Source organism: Eretmochelys imbricata, chromosome 2, assembly GCF_965152235.1.
Source record: "Eretmochelys imbricata isolate rEreImb1 chromosome 2, rEreImb1.hap1, whole genome shotgun sequence".
In the NCBI taxonomy this organism is placed as follows: domain Eukaryota; kingdom Metazoa; phylum Chordata; order Testudines; family Cheloniidae; genus Eretmochelys; species Eretmochelys imbricata.
Genome location: NC_135573.1, coordinates 226,897,077 through 226,918,709, shown reverse-complemented (window position 1 = coordinate 226,918,709; position 21,633 = coordinate 226,897,077). Strand labels below are relative to the sequence as shown.

The following is a 21,633-nucleotide window of genomic DNA, read 5'->3' as shown; positions in this document are numbered from 1 at the left end:
ATAAACCTTTAGATTTTAGATTCTAAAGGATTGGCAACAGCGTGATTTGTGGGTAAGATCTGATTTGTAGATTGACCTGGGTCTGGGGCTTGGTCCTTTGGGATCGAGAGAACCTTTTTTTCTTTTAGGGGGGGATTGGTTTTCATAACCATTTGTCCCCATAATGAGTGGCACTGGTGGTGATACTGGGAAACTGGAGTGTCTAAGGGAATTGCTTGTGTGACTTGTGGTTAGCCAGTGCGGTAAAACCAAAGTCTTCTCTGTCTGGCTGGTTTGGTTTGCCTTGGTGTGCACAGAAACCACAGCCTTGGGCTGTAACTGCCCTGCTTTAAGCAGTTTGTCCTGAATTGGCATTCTCAGTTGGGTCCCACCAGAACCAGCATTGTTACAACGTGTAAGCCAGAATGTTCCATAGCTGTAAAAATATGGGCACAGGAGTGAAGATATCTGGGTTTTATTCTTGGCTCTGCCAGAATTTGTGTGATCATGGGTAAATTGCAAAATTAACTGATCTGATATAATTAAATAGAGTAGAATCTCCAAGGTATGTTATCTCCAGACAACACCTTTAAGTTTGTTTATTTCTGTCTTTTCCAGATTGATAGATAGAAAAATTATTTCTTCCACAGATATGTTATGGGATAATTTAACCAAAAAGCTATGAAAAAGCTGGGAGTGCTATCATGGGACATTTATTTGATTCTCATTAAGGAGATCAAACCCCCTTTTTGAGCCACATGATTCATGCTGGCTCAGAGTTTTTGCATGAAAAATGTTCTTCTTGGTTATACAGATTTCGTTTTGTAGAATAAATGAGCCTCAGGCACTAGTGCAGATACACATTACACTACTTTGTATGAGGATAAGCTCATCTTGACTAGTTTCAGAGTCTTGACTAATTACCAAAATTCTTTCCAGAAGTAGTTAGAATCCATTTGACTCCATCAATCATCTTTCCAATATTATTCTCACACCCATGCACATGTTCCTGTAATACGTTGCTACAAAAATGATATGGTAAAAAATCTTTTAAATGCCATAGGGTATGGTCTTTAGAAAATCCATCTAGTTTATCATTTCTTTTGACATGAACTCATCAGGGTAATTTTTATTACATGTATTATGTTAGTGCCTAGAAGCCCAAACCAGGATGATGCCTGGGGCCCCATTGTACTAAGCACTGTAACAGACAAAGGAAAAGATGATTCCTGCCCCTAAGAGCTTACTGCACCTAATAAAGAAAAGATGCAACAAGTGAATGGCTGTAATAAATCGTTGGAAGGAGTAAGGCAGAATGAGGCAAACAATAAGAAGAGCATATGTTTACATAGGCCAGATGTGCAAAGCTAGATGGTTCTGAGTCAGATAAATTGTATTCTTATAATAAACTGTAAGATATAAATATGATAGATATCAGCAGTCCCTCCTGACCATGTATCTAGATATAATCAGTTGGCAGTTTCCTGTAGACATCTTGGTAGACATGAATCCTGGGGAGGGATTTGTTGGGGACAGGCTAGTGGCTTTACAGATTAATTCAGGGAACATATGAACGGGGAGCCTGGAGGAAAACACAGAGGTGTGAGAGGCGTTGACAAGCAGTGGAGGCTGCCTCTGTTAGTGGAGTGGAGAGAGTGAAAAGTGACACAATAAAATACAAGAGCAGATAAACAGGAGATAAAATTGTGAAGCAACTTAAAAGCATGTTAATTATTATTATAAATATATATAAGTATATTGTATTATTATTTGTTGTTAATGACCTGGATGTAGGAACAGAGAGCATACTGATCAAATTTGCAGATGACACAAAGCTAGGGAGGTTTGCCTACACTTTGGAGGATAAAGCTAAAATTCAGAGGGATCTTAATAAATTGGAGAACTGGGCTATAGACAACAAAATGAAATTCAACAAAGACAAATTTAAGGTGCTACTTAGGGAAGAAAAACCAAATGCCCAAATATAGAATGTGGGATAACTGCCTTGGCAGCAGCACTGCTGAGAAGGATCTGGGAGTTGTGGTGGATCACAACCTCAGCATGAATCAACAGTGTGATCCTGTTGCAAAAAAAGCAAATGCAGTTTTAGGTTGCATTAACAGAGGCACAGCATGCAAGTCACGGGAGGTGATAGTACTGCTCTACTAGGCGCTGGTTAGGCCTCAACTGGAGTACTGTGTCCAGTTTTGGTCACCAGTGTATAGCAAGGATGAAGAGGAACTGGAAAGGATCCAGAGGTGAGCAACAAAGATGATCAAAGGGATGGAATGCAAACCATATAAGCAAAGGCTGAAGGAACTGGGTATGTTTAGTTTGGAAAAGAGGAGATTAAGGGGGGACATGATAGTGGTCTTCAAATACTTGAAAGGCTGCCATAAAAAAGGTGGAGAAAAGTTGTTCTCTCTTGCTACAGAGGGCAGGGCCAGAGGCAATGGTTCAAACTACAGCATAGCAGATTTAGATTACTTGTCAGGAAAAAATTCCTAACTGTAAAAATGGTAGGACAATGGAACAGACTGTCTACGGCAGTCATGGAAGCTCCTTCACTAGAGGTTTTCAAAAGGAGACTGTATAGCCATGTGTCTTGGGTGGTTTAGACGCAACAAATCCTGCATCTTGGAAGGGGGTTAGACTAGATAACCCTTGTGGTCCCTTCTAACTCTGTGGTTCTATGATTATAATTGAAAATTTGCCAGAAGGATAGTCTTTGTAAAATGAAGCAACAAACCAGCCAGATATTAGTAGGCCTTCAATCTCTCTAATCATATATTAGGTTTTTTTTTCTGTGGCAGCTATCATCATAGTATCTGAGCACTACCTTCAGATTCATGGTACTGTACATTTCTAGCTTTACACAATGGCATCAAAGTCCCTGTATCAGCCAACAAAACATGATAGAGAAGAATTTCAAAAGGGACTAGTGATTTTTGGTGCCCAAACTCCAGGGACCTGATTCCCAGAAAGTGCAGTGCATACACCCTCTGAAAATCAGGCCCCTTTACAGTGTCTCAAGTTGGGCACCGAAAATCACTAGTCCCTTTTGAAATTCTTAGTCTGTATGATCCTATAGAAAACAAAAGGGGATTTCCTTGTCACATCCCAAAAGCTACTAACATACTCTTGTTTTATTTTTTAAACTTCAGTTAATTTAGTGTTGGTGAAACAGCTGTTATAAATATACTTTTGAAGGGTAGAATCTGAGAGCATTTAATTTCACATGATAAGTATGAACAGCAACTTTGGCTTATGGCTCTGCATCACTATCACCCAAGTGATTGCCAGCTCATGAAGACAAATAATCATGCTTTCCATCTCAGTAAATACACTTAAATATTTGCACTCCTGGATATATAGGGGTGGGGTAGGTTGTTCTTACTGGGGGTACGGGGGAGGACATGTTTGCTACCAGAAATTAGGATGAGCTCTAGTGTTATTGCTTTTAAGGCCCCTCTCTTTAAGTCGGCCGTCGACCAACAACAAAACAGCATAATGACCTGGGTGAGTTTCTCCTAGGAATCAGCAATTAAGTTTGATTCCAATGGGATTAATGATCTAAGATGTAGAAGACTTTTTCAGATAGAAATGAGGTTATTCATATTTTGTATACAATGTCTAGATTGTACAGTGATGGGTGCTTTGCAGATACATATGGCTAGACAGACATAAGGTGAAGACCTGACTCAGGCAAAACTTCCCCTGACTTTGGTGGCAGTTTTGTCAAGTAAAAGACTGCAGGATTTGGCAGGTGTGGTATATGCCCTGCTCACAGGAAAAAAAAAGACAAGTGTTAATTTTCATTGCACTCTTTTATCATTTGATTATATACCATGTTTCCTTTAAATTCAGAGCACTGGGGACACTTATGACTAATTCTCTTTGATCTATTTGATAAGAATGTCCTCTGCAGTTTTCTCTTGACTCTGAATAACTGCGAATTGTGGGCACCATGCCGGTAGGTGTGGCAACATAGTCATAGCACAAGCCATGTTTGACAGGACATGCGTATGATATTATGCGACATGATGGATTCACAGTCTCTATTTTCAATTGCAGGGAGGAGAGCATTGCTATTACCAGGGCCAAATCCGAGGAAACCCAGAATCATTTGTTGCCTTGTCAACATGCCATGGACTTCAGTAAGTTTCCCCAGATTATTTTTTTAATGGCCTGTATGTAATTTCTTAAAACAAGTACAAATTCTAGAGTAAAGGAATTACTAATTGTTTTCTTATTGCAGCAAAATGTTAAGCATTTTACCCTCCCTCACAAATTATGGGTTGAATTTGTACCTATAAAGAAATCTTGGATTTTTACAAGTAGTTTACAGAGTGCCCGAGTTGGTTTTTATTAAGCACATAGATACACTGGTATTGTGTAATACCATTTTTTCAAGTTAAAACTAACTTACAAATAAATAAGCTAGGGTGAGAGCAACCCAAAATATTCCTTTCCAAAGGGGAAAAAACAAACCTTTCTAAATGTTACTCTTTAACTATGTCAGAATATGCTTTGCTCTTTCCTGATTACTACAATGAGTAGATGGCATATTTCTCTTCTATTCTGACCCCATTTACAAAACAAAACTGAAACAGTGAAGTGGGGGTTTTCAAGTCATTTTTCTTTTCTTTCACAGAGGCACTGATCTTAGATATTTACCTGCTGATTGGTACTTAACATATATGGCAATATATTTGTAAATCTGAAGGAAAGGAGTGGCTCTTAGATGGCAAATTGAAAACTTTGCATGATTTTAACCATATTTTGTACTTAATAGCACCTTCCATTTGAGGATCTCAAACAGCTATACAAAAATCCCACATAGCCCCTCTGAGGGTTTGTATCATAGTTTTGGACCGGTTCAAAAAGATTCCTGGCCTGATTTTCAGAGGTAGTAAGTAACTGCAGCTTCAGGGGACTTCACTGGGAATTACAGGCTCTCCCCTGATATTGAGGTCAGACATTGCTTGAAGGATCATGTGATGAATGGTAAAAAGATAGGAGCACTCAACAATTACCTTATGCTTCTCTTTTTAACTCCTGCTTCACTGAAAGGCAGGCACGTATCTGATGGGGATTTTCATTGATTCGATCCTTTTCCTTCTCCAATAGTTCTGTAAATTCGGTATCAGACTTCCATATTTTCTGTTAGTTTCTTTTAGTTAAATTTGTTGGGTTTTGTTTTTATTTTAGCATCACTGCAGTCTTCTGTCTGATTATTTGTACCATAATACTTTTATCTCCTTTGTAATCAAGATTTAGGAGTGAGGACTAACCCAAGAAATCTGACTTCAGGTTCTGTGCTGAAGGTGAATCTAAAAATAGTAGCGTTTTAGTGCATTCTGCAGAGATTTAACAGCATGACTTCCATTAGTTGTGATCCATTAGGTCTTGGATTATAGTCTGTGACCCCTGTTAACTTTCAGGGGCTTAGGGAAAAAGGGAAAAAGAGACTAAAAAAATTCCTTTCTGGCCTTTATTTGGTGCTTCGTTCTTCAGGATGAAACCCTCTCACTGTATTCTCTCAGTGCTTAATTATCAGTGTTGGTATCTTCTAAAGCAGCTACACAACTAGAGTGATGAAGAGTTGTTATCTTTTCCTTTTTTGTTCAGCCCTCTTAGGTACATCTCTTTTTTCCTTTTAGGGAGGAATCTTCAAATACCTATATACGTATATCAGCAACAAAGATCAATAGATTCCTATTTCACAATAGGGACAGTTTGAAACAATATAAGAGGTTGGAGTGTTCCAGGACCCTGTATGAGAATGCAGTGTTTCCTTAATAAGTCATGTTAAACTCAGGTGCGACACTGCATCATCATCATCATCATCTGTATAATCTTTTAAATAGTGCTTTTCATGTGTAGACCTCAAATACTGAATAAGTACTGCTGATTCACGATGGCATTTAATTTCATTAACTCCAACCAGGATCTGGAGTATTTCTCTGGAGCAGAGGAAACTGGGGGCTATTACCATCTAATAAAGTCTGTAGGGCTGGTTCTATGGTGAACTTTATGGGTTGTAACAGCTGGAGAAGATGCCTCTAAAGGAGCAATAAGCTCCATGTTCTCCATATCCAGGCAAGTATTAATTCAAGCCTTTTCCTCTGCTTAATACATCCTCCAGGTCCCAGCCTATAACAGCTATATTATTAGTGGGTGGGTGTAGATCAGGTGCCAAGGTTGATGCCAGAATTGTTTATTTAACTTTATCTTGTGATTTTTTTAGCTATTAATGCCTGCATTCTTTTTAGGAATGTCTATCTCTCGTTCAGTAAATTAATAAGGTAGTGGGTTCAATGGTGGAATCCTCATAACTCTTAATTTTCTTTCTTTTTGGTAGTTGCGTTGAAGAGACAATATACTTCTGTGGCCTTAATTCCTAATTACCCAAGTTTTTATTTGGGATGTCCAGTAGCCACAGTCTACAATGGGTTAATGCAGAGATTCAAACAAAAATATAACATTTTGAAAAAAGCCACACTCATTATTAGGATTTCTAGTGTCCAAGTTTCTTCTTAAATTTAGCTCTTGGGTTCATGTTCCTTACAGAATAATATAGACATAAATGCAAAATAACTTGCCGTTTTCATTTTGTTTTCTTCATTGCAGTCAAGTGATGTAAACATATCTATTACCTGTTGGGAATGTTGGAGTATAGGAATACAGTATTGAATCTCTTTCAAAGAATGTGCTTAATTATATATTCTTATTAATCTGTATTTTAATGCATTTTCTATTACAATATAGGCTCCTTGGAAGAGAACCATGTATTCCTTTGTGTATTGTATAGCATAAAGTACACTGATTCTTAATAATGGATGATAGATTATTGAGTAATGATCTCTTCTAATGTAATAGCATTTAAAACATTCAAATATGTTTTTAGGCCATGATCCTGCAAGCTCCTTCACACAGGAAGACTCCTTCCTCGCCCCAATTGAAATTAGCATGTGGGTACAGGGTGCATCATACATAGGAGCTTATAGGACAGTGGTGTCAGTTTGAGAATTATAGAAATATTTTTTGGAAATGAAGGGCCTTATCAGAATAGCTATAGACATGCTATAGTAAGGCTTAATTTAAAATAAGAGTTTGAAGGCCTGTAACATAGATAGATATGTTTTCTTGTTGGACCATGAATATGCTGCCCACTGGTGGTGAAATTAAAAGTCTTGATATTTTAAGATCAAATTGATTTACAAGATGTTTATTGTTACAATATGTTTGGGTATAGTTTTGACATAGTAAAGATTCAGATTTCAAAAATGGTCTGTATTCTATGACTACTTTGGATCTAACTTTTTTATTAGTGTATGATTCAAATATATGGACTGCTTAAGTTGAAGTCTATTGCAAAACATCCATTGACTTAAGTCGGATCAGGTTTGTAGTTTGACTGTAAATATGTTATTACCATGTACCATTATTAAAGAGTGGATTGATCAAATTCTGACTTGATCAAAGGTCCATGCTGCTGGGTGAAATGATCAAATAGGAGGCCCTTTATTCTGAGAATGTGAATTAAGTCCTCAAATGCTGATACACTGATCAATCCTGCAGACTTTACTCATGTAAAATTGCCATTGATAGCAAAGCAAGTTTTGCATACTTAAAATCTGCAGGATGAGTCCCAAATCTCATTTTATTCTTAGAATGAGGGCCTTCATCAGGCTCTAGGATTTTTATTTTAAACATCATAGAACAAGTTAATTTCCACAAAATATTTACAGGTTATCTGCAAAGGGATGGAATAGCTTTGAATTAAATATGTATTTATAACCACTGCTAATATGAGTTATATATTAACTATATTATATTATATATATCCATAATTACTTCGGTGGAGCTGTAAATACACAACATTTAGGAAAATATTAGATAGGTTTATATAAAGCTGTAATGGTTTAAAAGTTTAATATGTAGTTGTGGTCCCAAAAAACCCCAACAGAGTAAAATGATATCATTTTACTCAATACAGCTGCTCCCTGGGTATAGTCAAGGTCAGATCTGATTTTAGTGAAAAAAATGCAAAAATTAATTATAAAAATGTTTTAAAAATCAATGTCATATTTGACTCGCATAAGCCAAAAGCCAATATCGATTTCTGTCACTTAAAGAATGAAATGTGGTGGGTTGCTTCCCCCCCCCCCCCTCAAACTTTGCAAAAAAAATAAAAATAAAAAATCTTGCTCCCTTGTTGAGGTTGTGCAGTATATATCAAGTCTGAGCCTACAGCTCATATTTATAGCTAGTCTTAAAAACCTTGAAAGAAGCACTTTAGAAAGGAAATGCTGACACAACTTAATCTCAACAACACACACATGCTGCTGTAATAAAGAAAAAATTGCAAGAAAAGGCTGACTTAGATAAAGATGAAAAGGGAAGTGGGATAGGAAATGTACCTCTTTAGTATACTGCCAATTAACATTTTCCATATCAGATCATTTTATTTTAGGGTGAAATTCACTGTTGTGCGTAAATCTGGTGCAAGGCTTAAGCTTAAACCCCATTTAAACTCAAAATAGGATTTAAATTGGATTTTAAGTGGTGTATAGGCCTTGTGTGAGTGCACAGTGGGGAATTTCACCACTGCTGTGTATTTACTTATAAACAGTAATGCACAACCATGTAATTTAATTACCATAGGCTATCTACATTCACTTAGGATCCCTTAAAGCTTGAGCCTATCCTGTGGTTAGAACTGAACCATGTGCCACCTTTGTTAGCTTGGTGGTGGCACATGGTGGTTGTTCACATGAGAGCAATTACAGAAGCAGATTTTCCAGCATGTACAACAAGCATGTATATAGTTGGCGCCCTTAAAATTCCTCTTCCATTTGGAAGATTTTACTTGTGTGAGAACTGTTCCCTGGACGTATAATGAGGAATACCACAAGAACTAGTGAAAGCTTTCCATCTGCTAGAATACATACTGTATGAAAGGGCAACATAGCATAGGAGACTGGCTCTGGCAGTTCATGGAATATTTCTGATGATGTTGTTTTATATAAAACCTATTTGTGTCTTTTCCAAAAACAATTTAATAAAGGACTTAAATTGATGTGTGAGAAAAAAATTGTTATTCTTGATTTTTTTTTCAGTTTGTTTACCTTGTTTTGTTTACCTCCAAAGTGTTCCCATTATGCTGGGTCTTGTAGGAGCAGGCAGGCAGACAGACTTATGGTACCAAAAAGCTTAAAATCCAAGAGCCAGCTCAGTTTAATACTTTATTTTGGCATGACAAGCTATACATATGTTCCCAGAGTATGTAAAGAGACCTCTTAAGTATCTGTCAGAAGTAGGAACAATCTGTTCCAGGGAGTGGGGTTCACACTAGGTTCGGGAACTGGGTCAGTCAGTCAGTTTCTGCTGCTCTTTCTGTCTAGCTCTTTATCACTACAACAAGGAAGAGGAAAAACATTTTTTTTAAAAGGATAAGTTGGTTGTAAAATCACAAAAATTTGCACGAGGACTTAGAAACTGGGATAATACCTGAAATTGCTTTTAATTTTGTTTTTAATGGTTATATTTCAAGTTCATAGCCTCCCCTTCACGGGTTACCTGTTTAAATTGTTTTAATCTTTTAATAAATGTTTGGTAAATCTCTACTCAATGTTACCACTTTTCCTGCCTTTAACAGTGGGATGTTCTATGATGGGAATCATACTTATCTTATTGAACCAGAAGAAAACCACACTTCACACGTAAGTAGAACTTCAGCTAATCCAGTATTCAGATACACAAGGGAGGCAGAAAACAAAAGAAGCCTTATGCTCAGCCTTGCACCTCTAGTGTTGGGGCTGGTCACAGTGGGAGTCCTTGTCCTCCCACTCTCAGCAGCTAGTTCATATATTGCTCTAAAGGTGCAAACCAAAGGCAGTATATTGCATCTAGTATTTGAGTTCCCAGTATCTAAATACAGTATCAGGAAAACAGGAGGAGGTTTACAGAAGTTTTCCTCCAATAATACATGTCTTAGCTACCCCTTGGTAGCTTCTTTAAAACAACCTCTTGGTCATTTGCCAGTACTGAAAATCAGTTAAAACAATATATATATATATATATATACATATCCATTTGCATTTCATATTATTTAAGTTTAGAAAATTTAGACCCCAATCCAGCAAAACATTTAAGCATGTGCTTAACTTTAAGCATGTGATTAGGCCTGTTCACTTTAAAGGACCTACTTGTATATTAAATGTGAAATACAGGTTTAAGTGCTTTGCTGAATCAGGGCCTTAATGATCACATCATAATTGGGAGAGGAAGAGAAGAATCTACAATGTGTATGAGGTTCTTTGAGGTTTGATAACCTCCAGTGTTCCATTATTTCCCCAACATATTGGTTTGGTACCTAATGCAAAAGGGTTTCTTTCTCCCTAATATTCACGGGATGGTTCATTTTATCTTGGCTTAATGCATGCCACTGTTTACTATTTCAGGAGGATTTCCATTTCCACTCTGTTTACAAATCCAGGTTATTTGAATTTCCTTTGGATGACCTGCCATATGGTATGATGTTTTTAATGCTCTCTTCTTTTAACTTGTGTCTTATTTTGCCAAACTTGTGTATCATATTCGGTTGCTAATCTTCTTTGGAGTTTTACTCCTTTGTTTGCTTGAATCTGTCTTTTTCTGTTTAAGTAAAAAAACATAAAAACATAAAAAAAACATGGGGGAGGAGTAGGGGAGAAGAAACCTAACAATTAACTCAAACCTCACCTCAACCTTTATATTGTTGATTTTTTTTAATAAACTTTGAAGAATTGAATGCTTTATATGCCATTACACATGCAATATGTATTTTACATAAAAGGTCATGGCAACCTAAAGGTTGATCAAAATAATCCCCTAGTTACTAAGGACTGATGAACATCAGTGGCCTCCCCCACTGTGAGATATAGGAATGGTCTACTAGTCTGAGTGTAGGAGTAGGAAACTGGATTTTTCAAGTTTTATCCTAGTTCTGACTCTTAACATTTCTGCTTCAGTCTTTCCATCTTAAATTACATTGGGGTGGCATATCCCCATTTTGTCAAGGGTTTATCAGTTTGGAAATGTAGTTTCCTACATATATAGCTTATTCTGGAGGAATGAGACCTGTACTAAACTGCTGATTTCTTCAAGACAATTACAGATGTCTAGTTTATAATATGGTAGCACTGAGGACTGGGGCTGTGTTGCACTGAATATGGAATATGAGACCTAATAAGGAAATTCACGTTGTGTGGGATGCACCCTGGAGGATGTCTTCTGAAAGAGACAGAGGTAGTGTGACTACTGAGTCGGCAGCTTCTCTCTCGAAATGGGTTAGTAAAGGATGAAATCTTTTGGGACTAGAATTGTGTGTCTTGTAGGCAAAGGACTTTATCACTGGTGAAACGTTATGTTTTCACAGACTTTTGGAGAAAAAAATAAATGTAATTTTGAATTTTTTATGACTATGAAAAACATTTTTTCTGCAATCAGATATCTATCATTTCACCTTCGCAAAAACCCTTTGACCTTCAAAGTGTGTCAAACTTTCTTTGCAAAAATTGAGACTTTCCATCTGGGGCAGTTTCAGAAAACTCTGTGTTGGCTGAGATGGGGAAATGTTGCCATTTAATCAAATTGCGGAATACTAATGAAAATAACTTAAGTATATGACTACTAACAAAGTGGAGAAACTGCATATGACACTAATCTTGTGCAGCTGCTTGGTAGGATCCCATACATGAATAGGTTAATTATAACTAGCGAGTTTCATAACAACATGTTATAGGCTTTGTGGATCCCATTGACGGCTCACTCTGTGATCACTAAACCTGTCCTCAGTTTCAGGTTTGTCATGAAAGTTTTAGCAGCTGCAGCAGATTTTATACTAATGAAAAACTAATGTTTCATTATTTCCATGAGCTGTTTATTTAGGTTTCCTTTGCCTTTCGTCTTTAGTTTTATTGTAAGAGTATGTGTAGTTCCCATTGTGTGATATACATATGCTGAGTGGAGATATAAATAACTTAACATGAAATCCTGTTCCCACTGAAGTCAATGGCAAAACTCCCATTGACTTGAAAGGGGCCAGGATTTCACTCTGGATCTTCAGGGATATATATGGTATCATAACTGGGAGTAGTGGCTTTACAGTGCTTAAACTTTTCTGTCTGTTTCCTTTAACAGATATGATATATTTGCAATTGCTAGCTTGTAGTATTTTTGGTTTTTACTTTTTTATTTACTGCAGCAGGACTATTTTGCTAATCCTGTCCTATAAGACTGTTGTTATAACAAAATGCGCTTTACCCTGTACTTTATATTGCCAATATTTCTCTTCTTCTTTATCCCCCCACCTTGTTTGTGGACTTACATGCCTTCAGAAACTTCTAATTTGATTCAAGAATTATTTGTTCTTATCCTTAGTAGGCTCTGTGCATAATTTAAGATTTCCTGTCAGTGCTGCATTATGAATGTACTTTGATGTACCACAAGTCTTTTACATTGATGGTGGATTAACAGACTGGGGTGACTTCCTATCAGTATTAACCAAAGCAAATGGTATGATATCTCATCAGTAGCAACATAGCTTTTTATATTCTTCTGTTCCATGGGAATTAAAAAATATTATTAGAGAATAAATTATACTCCTCCGTGTGATGGCCAGCAGATACACCATTTTATGCTATGCACCTGTCAAATGTCACTGACTGTGGAGGATTAGGACTTTGAAGAGAGAAATCCAGGGTTCTTCAAGAGGCTGGCGATTCAGTAGCTGGTACTTTTTCCTCAGAGTCCATACTAAATCAGTCAGTGCTCTGGCATGATGATAGCAGACACTATGCCCTTGGAGGTGCTGTTTTTCAGATGAGACAAAGTAGATGTCATGATCTTCAGTGGCCATAAAAGTTTTCATAGAACTTTTTCAAAGTAGGAGTTATCAAATTCCAAGTTGGTTTGTTACATCCCTATTTCTATTTCAATTTCTTTTGTGATTTCAATTGGTCATGGTACTCTTCCTGAGATACTTTGGGATGGGAAAGCACTATGCATGTTCTCGTCATTATCATTCCCTTGTAAAATGTTGTGAAGTATTACTGTGTGCTGTTACAAAGCTGCTACATTCCACCCCAGATATGGCTTCATTTTTATGGTAGGTGAAATGATCCTTAAATAGTTTGTAAATTATTAAAGTAGTCTGAGATGCTATATAAATGTAAGATATTTTATTTCACCGACTAAAAAGTTGTAATTTTACCATTTGACTTCTGGCAGCCCTACAGATCCTTAAATCAAAAGTTAAGAGTTGGTGGCATGACACCAAAACATGGATTGGATCTACAATATAAGTATAGGTAGGATATATAAATGCACTCACAGAAAACAGACAAGTAACAGTAAATTTGAAAGTGGTTCGTGTTGATTCATTGTGAGATCTGGGTAGTGGCCATCAGGGATAACAGAAGCCCCGGTTAGCTGACCCTGGCTGTGATTGAATTAGTTTGATCATCTTCCTATTATTCTCTCATTGAAGACCATGTTACACTTAGCATTTCAGTTGCTGTACTGCAGCAAAATGTCTTCAAAAGTATTCACATTTTCTATTCTATAAGAAGAACTGTAAGAATATGCAGAACATAAGTGGAATACAGACTGAGGACCCGACCCTGCAAACCCTTATGCAGGTGAAAAACTTCACTCAGATGAGTAATACCATTTTTTTCAAATGTTTCATGAGTGAAGTTATTCACATGCATATATTGTTGCAGGATTGGATCTTAAGTGAGTACCAGACATTGTCTGATGAGAAAGTTTATAAGTAGAGCTGGGCAACAATTTTTGGGATGAATAGTTAATTCACCAAAAATGCAGTTTCGTGAACAGAAAGTACTCATGATTTTGGGTCAGATTTGGCAAATAATTTCGCCCAGGAAGAAAAGAACATTTTTAAAAAGTCTAAATGGATTTATTTTTTGTTTAAAAAACAAAAAAATGAAACAACAACAACAGACAGCAATTTCATTCTGGATTGAACAAAATTTATTTTTTGACTTAAAAAAAAATATTCAGTTTTACATTTCAGTGAGAAAAAATGAAAAAATTTGATTCTGGTTGTCCTGGGGAAAAAAATCATTTCGGATTTTTTTGTTTGGGCCATCGAACCAAAAAATCAGTTATTCACTCAGCTCTAACAATAAGTATAACATCTGTGACTGTGCTTTGCTCATACCCCACTGTGGGAGATGAGCTCTTATGATATGTATTTTCATTAGAAACTCTTGATTACTACAACCTGATGTCCTATAGCTAGATGTAGTTCAGTAAAACATGCAGGTCCACTTTGAGTTTTAGGTCTTAGCAGCCATTGCCATCCTTTCACTTTCTGAATCTGCATTGTTGTTTTATCCTGGTGTTCGGATCATGTGTACAAATGCAGTTCTTGGTATAAAGTATATGCAGTATGAGCAGAAGTGGAGATGTTGGAAATGTTTATAACCAAATGTGAACGCAGGTGGTTTGGGATTTCCTTACAAAACCAAACCTTGAGTGGAAAGATATGTGAGTTGGAAGTGCCTAATTTTGCACAGCCCTCTTCACCGGCTTTGCTAAAATTACTCTGGAATACGGAAAACAGTTCTCAGCCCTTCATGATTAGTACCTCCAAAAGGTAAAGAAAGAGCAGAGAAGGGAAATTAGAATATTAAAGAGGATATGATATAAAATGAGAGAGATTGCTGGAACTTTCATGTAGTCTCACTGAATGGTGATTAAACAGATATGCAAAAACTATAAAAATGCGAGAGCTGATAATACAAGTGAAGGAAAGGGACTTCTGTCTGCAGTAGACACCGTTGAAACAAGGAATAAGAATCTAGAACTAAAGAGGGAAAAGTTCAGGTTGGATATTAAAAATGGTGAGGTCCTTGTGTTTTGTTTAGCTTATACTGTACCTATCACTGGGGTTTATGAGCACCTAGTAAAATGGGATTTGGCAAAAGAATAAACTTCTCAGTGCTCATGATTAGAAGTTTTAAAAAATTAAAGACCTAGTGGGATTAGTGTGGGGTAATATCATACTGACAGTGGGGATTCTAAACACCCCAAAAGGTCTCTCCCAACTCTAATATGTATTATACCCTGTGAATACTGTACCTTAAACCATAAATTAACACAAAGAGAAATCAAATTGAATTAATGTAGCCATTGCAAGTGTGGCTGTTTCCTGCATTCCAGAAAATATGATTCAGTTTATGGTAGCACCATACGAATAATATTCACCACACAGTATTTGGTGAAATTTAGTCTTTGAACATCAGTTACACATTCTGAGGATGTAGTCCACAGAATGGCTATATTAGCAGACCTGCATTATTAATAGCAGAATTTTTATAATTTCTTTATTGTTAAGATAAGTAGCTGTAATGTTGCCTCCTTTCTAGAAGAAGAATTGAAAAATGAAATCATTATCAGATCTAATTCACAGAAAATGAAAATATCCATATTTTGTTCATGCTGCCCCAAGGTTATGGAGTGAAGTGATATATATATATATTTGTGAACATTAGATGTATTTGTCTTTGTTTTCCACTTAGAATTCTGGCAAATGAATACCACGTCACAGAAGTTTGTTCTAAAGCCAAGACACAAAAGGAGTAAAAGGCAGGTATGTGCCCGTACAATTTCTAAAGAATGTGCCACCAGACTTGGTTTGCAGCTAATAAAGGAATCTCTCCAGATGAAGTCCTATTGCTCATACTGTTTTAGCATGAGACCTACATAAATAAATAAAAACAGTTGCAAAGGCAGTATCTAACATCTGGGTAACATTGCTGGAACCTGCTGAAGAAATCCCTTCTTAGGCGCTACGCATCTGTGTTGTATCATGCAACCACGAGCTACTGGAAATGCAATTTCAAGAGAACGAACAGACATCCCAAATCATTTTGATGTTGTCATGCTTTGCCATGCCTTTTCCTCTTGCAAACTTTAGCTCCATTTATTCTGTCATTTCTGGATTGTCAAACTGCAACATCTGGGGATTATGATGTTGTTGTTACCTCTAGAATGAAATGATCTTTGTTCTTTAATTGAAGTTAGAAATACTGTACCAATTTGAAATATAGTGTTCGGTTCCTTAGTTGAAAAGAAAATTGCATTTAACAGAGTAGCTGCAAGTCATGTAGTTATATGAAAGAAAAGCAGGACTAAAAGCAGCAGTAAAATTTACTATTATAAGCTGAGAGCACCATTCTTGTTTATTATTATGAGAGGTCATTAATTGTGTACATTTATTTTAAGTATGAAAATATAATATAGATCCTGTATATTTGGGATGAGTGTTATGACCAGGTTAAAAACCAACTTTATTCCACAAGATTCACTAAAGTTCAGATTTTTAATGTGCTCTGAGTAGATACTCCTTGTAGCTTTTATTTTAAAAAAAGTAAATCTCCCACTGCACAATGAGCCATGTAAAATATATATGCCACTTTTTAAATTTGTTCTGATAATACAGATATGCATTTAGTGGAGCTCAGTCAGAGGTTATGGTAAGGCAGATATAACACTCTTCGGAGTTTGCAAAAGTTCCTTGTTTCTGATTTTAGACCTGGGCATTGCACAGAGATGCTGCTGGTCTGTTGGTGATGGACAAACGTAATGTGTCTGTATTGCGTTTTACATCTGTCAGTATCTCTGACATCACTGATTATGAAGACTATGTCTACACACCAATTAAATATGCACAGCTGGCCCAGATCAGCTGACCTGGGCTTGTGGAGCTCAGGCTGTAGGTTGTCCACCACTGCTCTATTTACTGCTTAAGTGCAAATTAAGCAGAGCACACAGATCTGTTTGCCAACCTCAATTTGGAACAAAAAGAAAAGTTGTACTAGTGGCACCTTAGAGACTAACCAATTTATTTGAGCACAAGCTTTCGTGAGCTACTCCGATGAAGTGAGCTGTAGCTCACGAAAGCTTATGCTCAAATAAATTGGTTAGTCTCTAAGGTGCCACAAGTACTCCTTTTCTTTTTGCGAATACAGACTAACACGGCTGCTACTCTGAAACCTGTCAATTTGGAACATGTGTTAAGAACACCATGCAGTGGAATTTTATAAAACTTCACATACAATGTTGCCACACATATTTTATCAGAACAATATTGATCACCAAATTATGAGTTTTCGAATGGTACCTTAGAAGACATACACTGTACAAAGATTATTACTATAATGTGTAGGGTTTGGACAAAGGGGTACATTCTGTCACAGAGTGAGAAGGTGCAAGCAGCAGAAGAGGAAGATGATTTCAGCAGCAGCTGTTCGGAGAGAGATGAGAAGTGGGGAGACCAGTGAGGAGAAGGTGGCATTACATGACCTTTTATGAGCACTAAATTCACTTAGAAATATATACTCGTATTGATACTCTGCTATCATGATTATCTCCATGAGTATGATACATGCACAAACACATCCCAGAAAAGAAGCAGGTATTGAATGAAAAACAAGACTAAACGGCTCAAATAAAATTTAAGCGCATATTCACTGCCATGAAAAAAAACAGGCAAATAAAAAAAATTGGTCACATAAATAACTTTTGTGAAATTCACTTTACATCAAATAGTGCTAGAGGGATTGTCTGACTTTTCACAAACAAGAAGTAGTTGCTCAAGATTTACAGCAAGAATAATAACATAATTCTGCTGGGAAGAACAGGGAAAATAAAGGCATCATTTAGAAACGTGGCTGTGAACAGGGTTGAAAGTAAGTTAGAGGATTTACTGCTACGCCGGAGTCCTGAGCAGGGCGGGTGGCCTCAACTGGAAGAGGCATGGCCTCAACCGGAAGAGGCAGGGCCTTAAATCCGCGGGCCCTTTAAATCTTGATTTAAAGGGCCAGGGGCTCCAGCTGCGGTAGTGGCGGCTGGAAGCCTGGGGCCCTTTAAATCACCCCTGAGCTACCAGCTGCGGAGGCGGCTGGGAGCCCCAGGGCTCGGGGGCAATTTAAAGGGCTCAGGGCTCCAACTGCCACTACTGCAGTGGAGCCCCAGGCTCTTTAAATCACTGAGGAGCCCTGGGGGCTCCTGGCTGCCACCACTACCCCGGGGCTCTGGAAGAGCTTTAAAGGGCCTGGGGCTCCACTGTGGTAGCGGCTGCCGGAGCCCGGAGCCCTTTAAATCCCCGCCTGAGCCCTGCTGCCCGAGCCCTGGGGTAGCGGCGGCTGGGCTCCGTTGGGAATTTAAAGTGCCCTGGGGCTCCAGCTGCTGCTACCGCCCCAGCCCTTTAAATCCCCTCCGGAGCCCAGCCGCCGCTACCCCAGGGCTTGGGCAGCAGGGCTCCGGCGGGGATTTAAAGGCCGGGGTGGTAGCAGCGGCTGGAGCTCCAGGGCCCTTTAAATCCCTGCCAGAGCCCCACCACTGCTACCCCAGCACTCGGACAGCAGGGCTCAGGTGGGGATTTAAAGGGCCCCGGGGCGGTAGCGGGGCCTGGTGCTCTGGGGCCCTTTAAATCCCTGCCAGAGCCCCGCCGCCGCTACCCCAGGGCTTCGGCAGCAGGGCTCAGGTGGAGATTTAAAGGGCTTGTGGCTCCGGCAACCGCAACCGCCCCAGCCCTTTAAATCCCCTCCAGAGCGCCACCCCTACCCTAGAGCTTCGGCAGCAGGGCTCCGGCGCAGATTTAAAGGGCCGGGGCGGTAGCGGTGGCTGGAGCTCCGGGGCCCTTTAAATCCCCACCAGAGCCCTGCCGCCACTACCTCAGGGCTTTAAATTGCCCTCTGGGAAAGCCGGTCCCGGTACAGCACACCGGCTCTTACTGGTACACCGTACCAGGGCGTACCGGCTTACTCTGGCTGTGAACATCTGTAAACTGGAAGGAAATGTGACACTTAATTGACTGTGTATTAATGATAGTTGATTGACTGATTTAGAATTTGAATAAGCAGTACAGCCCTTACAAAAAGGCTTTTTTGGGAAAAATAGTTAATTGTGCCATTCTGAGAGTTTGTAGCAATTCTGTGAGTTTACAATTGGTACCAAAAAATTTTTTAAAGATGTAGACACTGTTTAGGCTCTCTCTCAGAAATCTAGGGTTCTTTTAGAAAGTTCTAAGTTTATTTTGTAGGATTTACACCTATTTTGGAGGGAACGGGGGCAGAGGACACACTACATTTTATATACATTTATTATATAATTTTCCTGTTGACCCTCCAACAATAATCTGCTGACCAGATGTGGAGTTAAAAGATTGTCCCTATTTATAGCTTGGAAACAAAGACAGATCTGACATACATACAAATATACAATCGTTTTTTAATAGTGCTACAATCAGTATAAATTTAAAATGGTGGAAGGATGGCAGCATTCATAATAAATGAGAACACAGGGAGAGGAATTAATATAAATCATAGAAGATTAAGGTTGGAAGAGACCTCAGGAGGTCATCTAGTTCAACCCCCTGCTCAAAGCAGGACCAACCCCAACTAAATCATCCTAGCCAGGGCTTTGTCAAGCTAGGCCTTAAAAACCTCTAAGGATGCAGATTCCAGCACCTGCCTAAGTAACCCATTCCAGTGCTTCACCACCCTCCAAGGGGAATAGTTTTTCCTAATATCTAACTTCGACCGACCCCACTGCAACTTGAGACCATTGCTTCTTGTTCTGTCATCTGCCACCACTGAAATCAGACAAGTTCCATCCTCTTTGGAACCCCCCCCCCCCTTCTGGCAGTTGAAGGCTGCTGTCAAATCCCCCCCTCACTCTTCCCTTCTGCAGACTAAATAAGCCCAGTTTCCTCAGCCTCTCCTCACAAGACATGTGCCCCAGCCCCCTAATCATTTTCATTGCCCTCTGCTGGACTCTCTCCAATTTTTGCACATCCCTTTCTGTAGTGGAGGGCCCAAAAGCGCAATACTCCAGATGTGGTCTCACCAATGCCGAATAGAGGGGAATAATCAGTTCCCTTGATCTGGTGGCAATGCTCCATCTGATGCAGCCCAATATGCCATTAGCCTTCTTGGCAACAAGGGCACACTCTTGACTCGAATCCAGCTTCTCATCCACTGTAATCCCCAGGTCCTTTTCTGCAGAATTGCCACTTAGCCCGTCACAGGACTGGCTCTAGGGACCAGCAAAGCACGTGCTTGGGGTGGCACAATTCCAGGGGTGGCATTCCGATCACCATTTTTAATTTTTTTTATTTTTGCTTGGGCAGTTGTGCTCTCGGAGCTTGGGGAAGCAAATTTTTTGCTTGGGGCGGAAAAAATCCTAGAGCCAGCCCTGGCCAGTCAGTCCCCAGCCTGTAGCAGTGCATGGGATTCTTCCGTCCTAAGTGCAGGACTCTGCACTTGTCCTTGTTGAACCTCATCAGATTTCTTTTGTCCCAATCCTCCAATTTGTCTAGGTCACTCTGGACCTTTATCCCAACCCTCCAGCATATCTACTTCTCCGCCCAGCTTAGTGTTATCCGCGAACTTGCTGGGGGGGTGCAATGCATTCCGTCACCCAGATCATTAATGAAGATGTTGAACAAAACCGGCTGCCAACTAGACATTAAGCTGTTGATCACTACCCTTTGAGCCCAACGATCTAACCAGCTTTCTATCCACCTCATAGTCCATTCATCCAGTTCATACTTCTTTAACTTGCCAGCAAGAATACTGTGGGAGACCGTATCAAAACTTTTCCCTTGTTGATGTGGCAAATTAAGATTCATTTCCAGTTGCCCTTTAAACAGCTATTGTTTGTTAATCTTTTTGCAGGTTCATCAGATTTCACGTAAAGTTGAGGAGGAAACAAAATACATTGAGTTAATGATTGTGAATGATCATCTAATGGTAAGACTTGCATACTTTGCTATTTGAAATACATCAATAATTTATTATTGTCTTACCTGCCTTCAAGGCATAAACAATAAAGTACACCAATGATCTTATTAATACGGTTTATGTCCTAAAGACTGGGGGGCTGATTCTGATCTCACTTATATCATTGTGTGATTCCAGTAGAGTTACTCCTGATTTTCACCAGCATAACTGAGAACGGAATTAGACCTAAAAAATGTTCAGAACAAGAATTTGACACAGAGTGACCTGCTGTATATCTGACTCCAAGCTGATGGTACATTATATTTACCTATAATAACTAAACAATCTATAATGTTAGTCTGCAGTTTACTAGTGACTGTGCGCAGAATCATTGTTTTTTTTTTTTTTAATGAGAATGCATCTCACTTACTTTGTTACGGTACTAAAGGGCTCTTTAACCTAGTGGAGAGAGGCATAACAAGAATCAACAGTTGGAAGTTAAACCAGATAAATTCAAATTAGAAATAAGGCACAATTTTTTAACTGTGATGGTCATTAACCATTGGAAAAAATTACTAAGAGGAGTTGTGGATCCTCCATCTCTTAAAGTCTTTAAATCAAGACTGACTGCATTTCTGGAAGCTATTGGTTAGCCAAATGCAAATGATAGGGTCAATACAGGAGTAACTAAATGAAATTCTATGGCATATGTTATATAGCAGATCAGATTAGATGATCTGGCCTTAAAATCTATAGATCTATAGTTGTTCTGCTTCCCTAGGGTTTTTTCAATTATGAACAGCTTCTCTTAAGCAATGTCCACATTTGTAAAGATACCGTCAAGTTCTAG

The 21,633-nt window shown here is 38.6% G+C and overlaps 1 protein-coding gene across 1 annotated transcript in view; it reads left to right on the top strand.

Moving 5' to 3' along the window:
* ADAM22 (ADAM metallopeptidase domain 22) overlaps nucleotides 1–21,633 on the top strand; it is a 194,153-nt gene that overhangs the window by 111,155 nt on the left and 61,365 nt on the right. Inside the window, exons 5-9 of the mRNA XM_077809423.1 lie at nucleotides 4,054–4,136; nucleotides 9,644–9,707; nucleotides 10,449–10,518; nucleotides 15,576–15,646; nucleotides 20,739–20,813. Coding sequence (XP_077665549.1) covers nucleotides 4,054–4,136; nucleotides 9,644–9,707; nucleotides 10,449–10,518; nucleotides 15,576–15,646; nucleotides 20,739–20,813 — 363 coding nt within the window. The remainder of the gene's footprint in view (nucleotides 1–4,053; nucleotides 4,137–9,643; nucleotides 9,708–10,448; nucleotides 10,519–15,575; nucleotides 15,647–20,738; nucleotides 20,814–21,633) is intronic.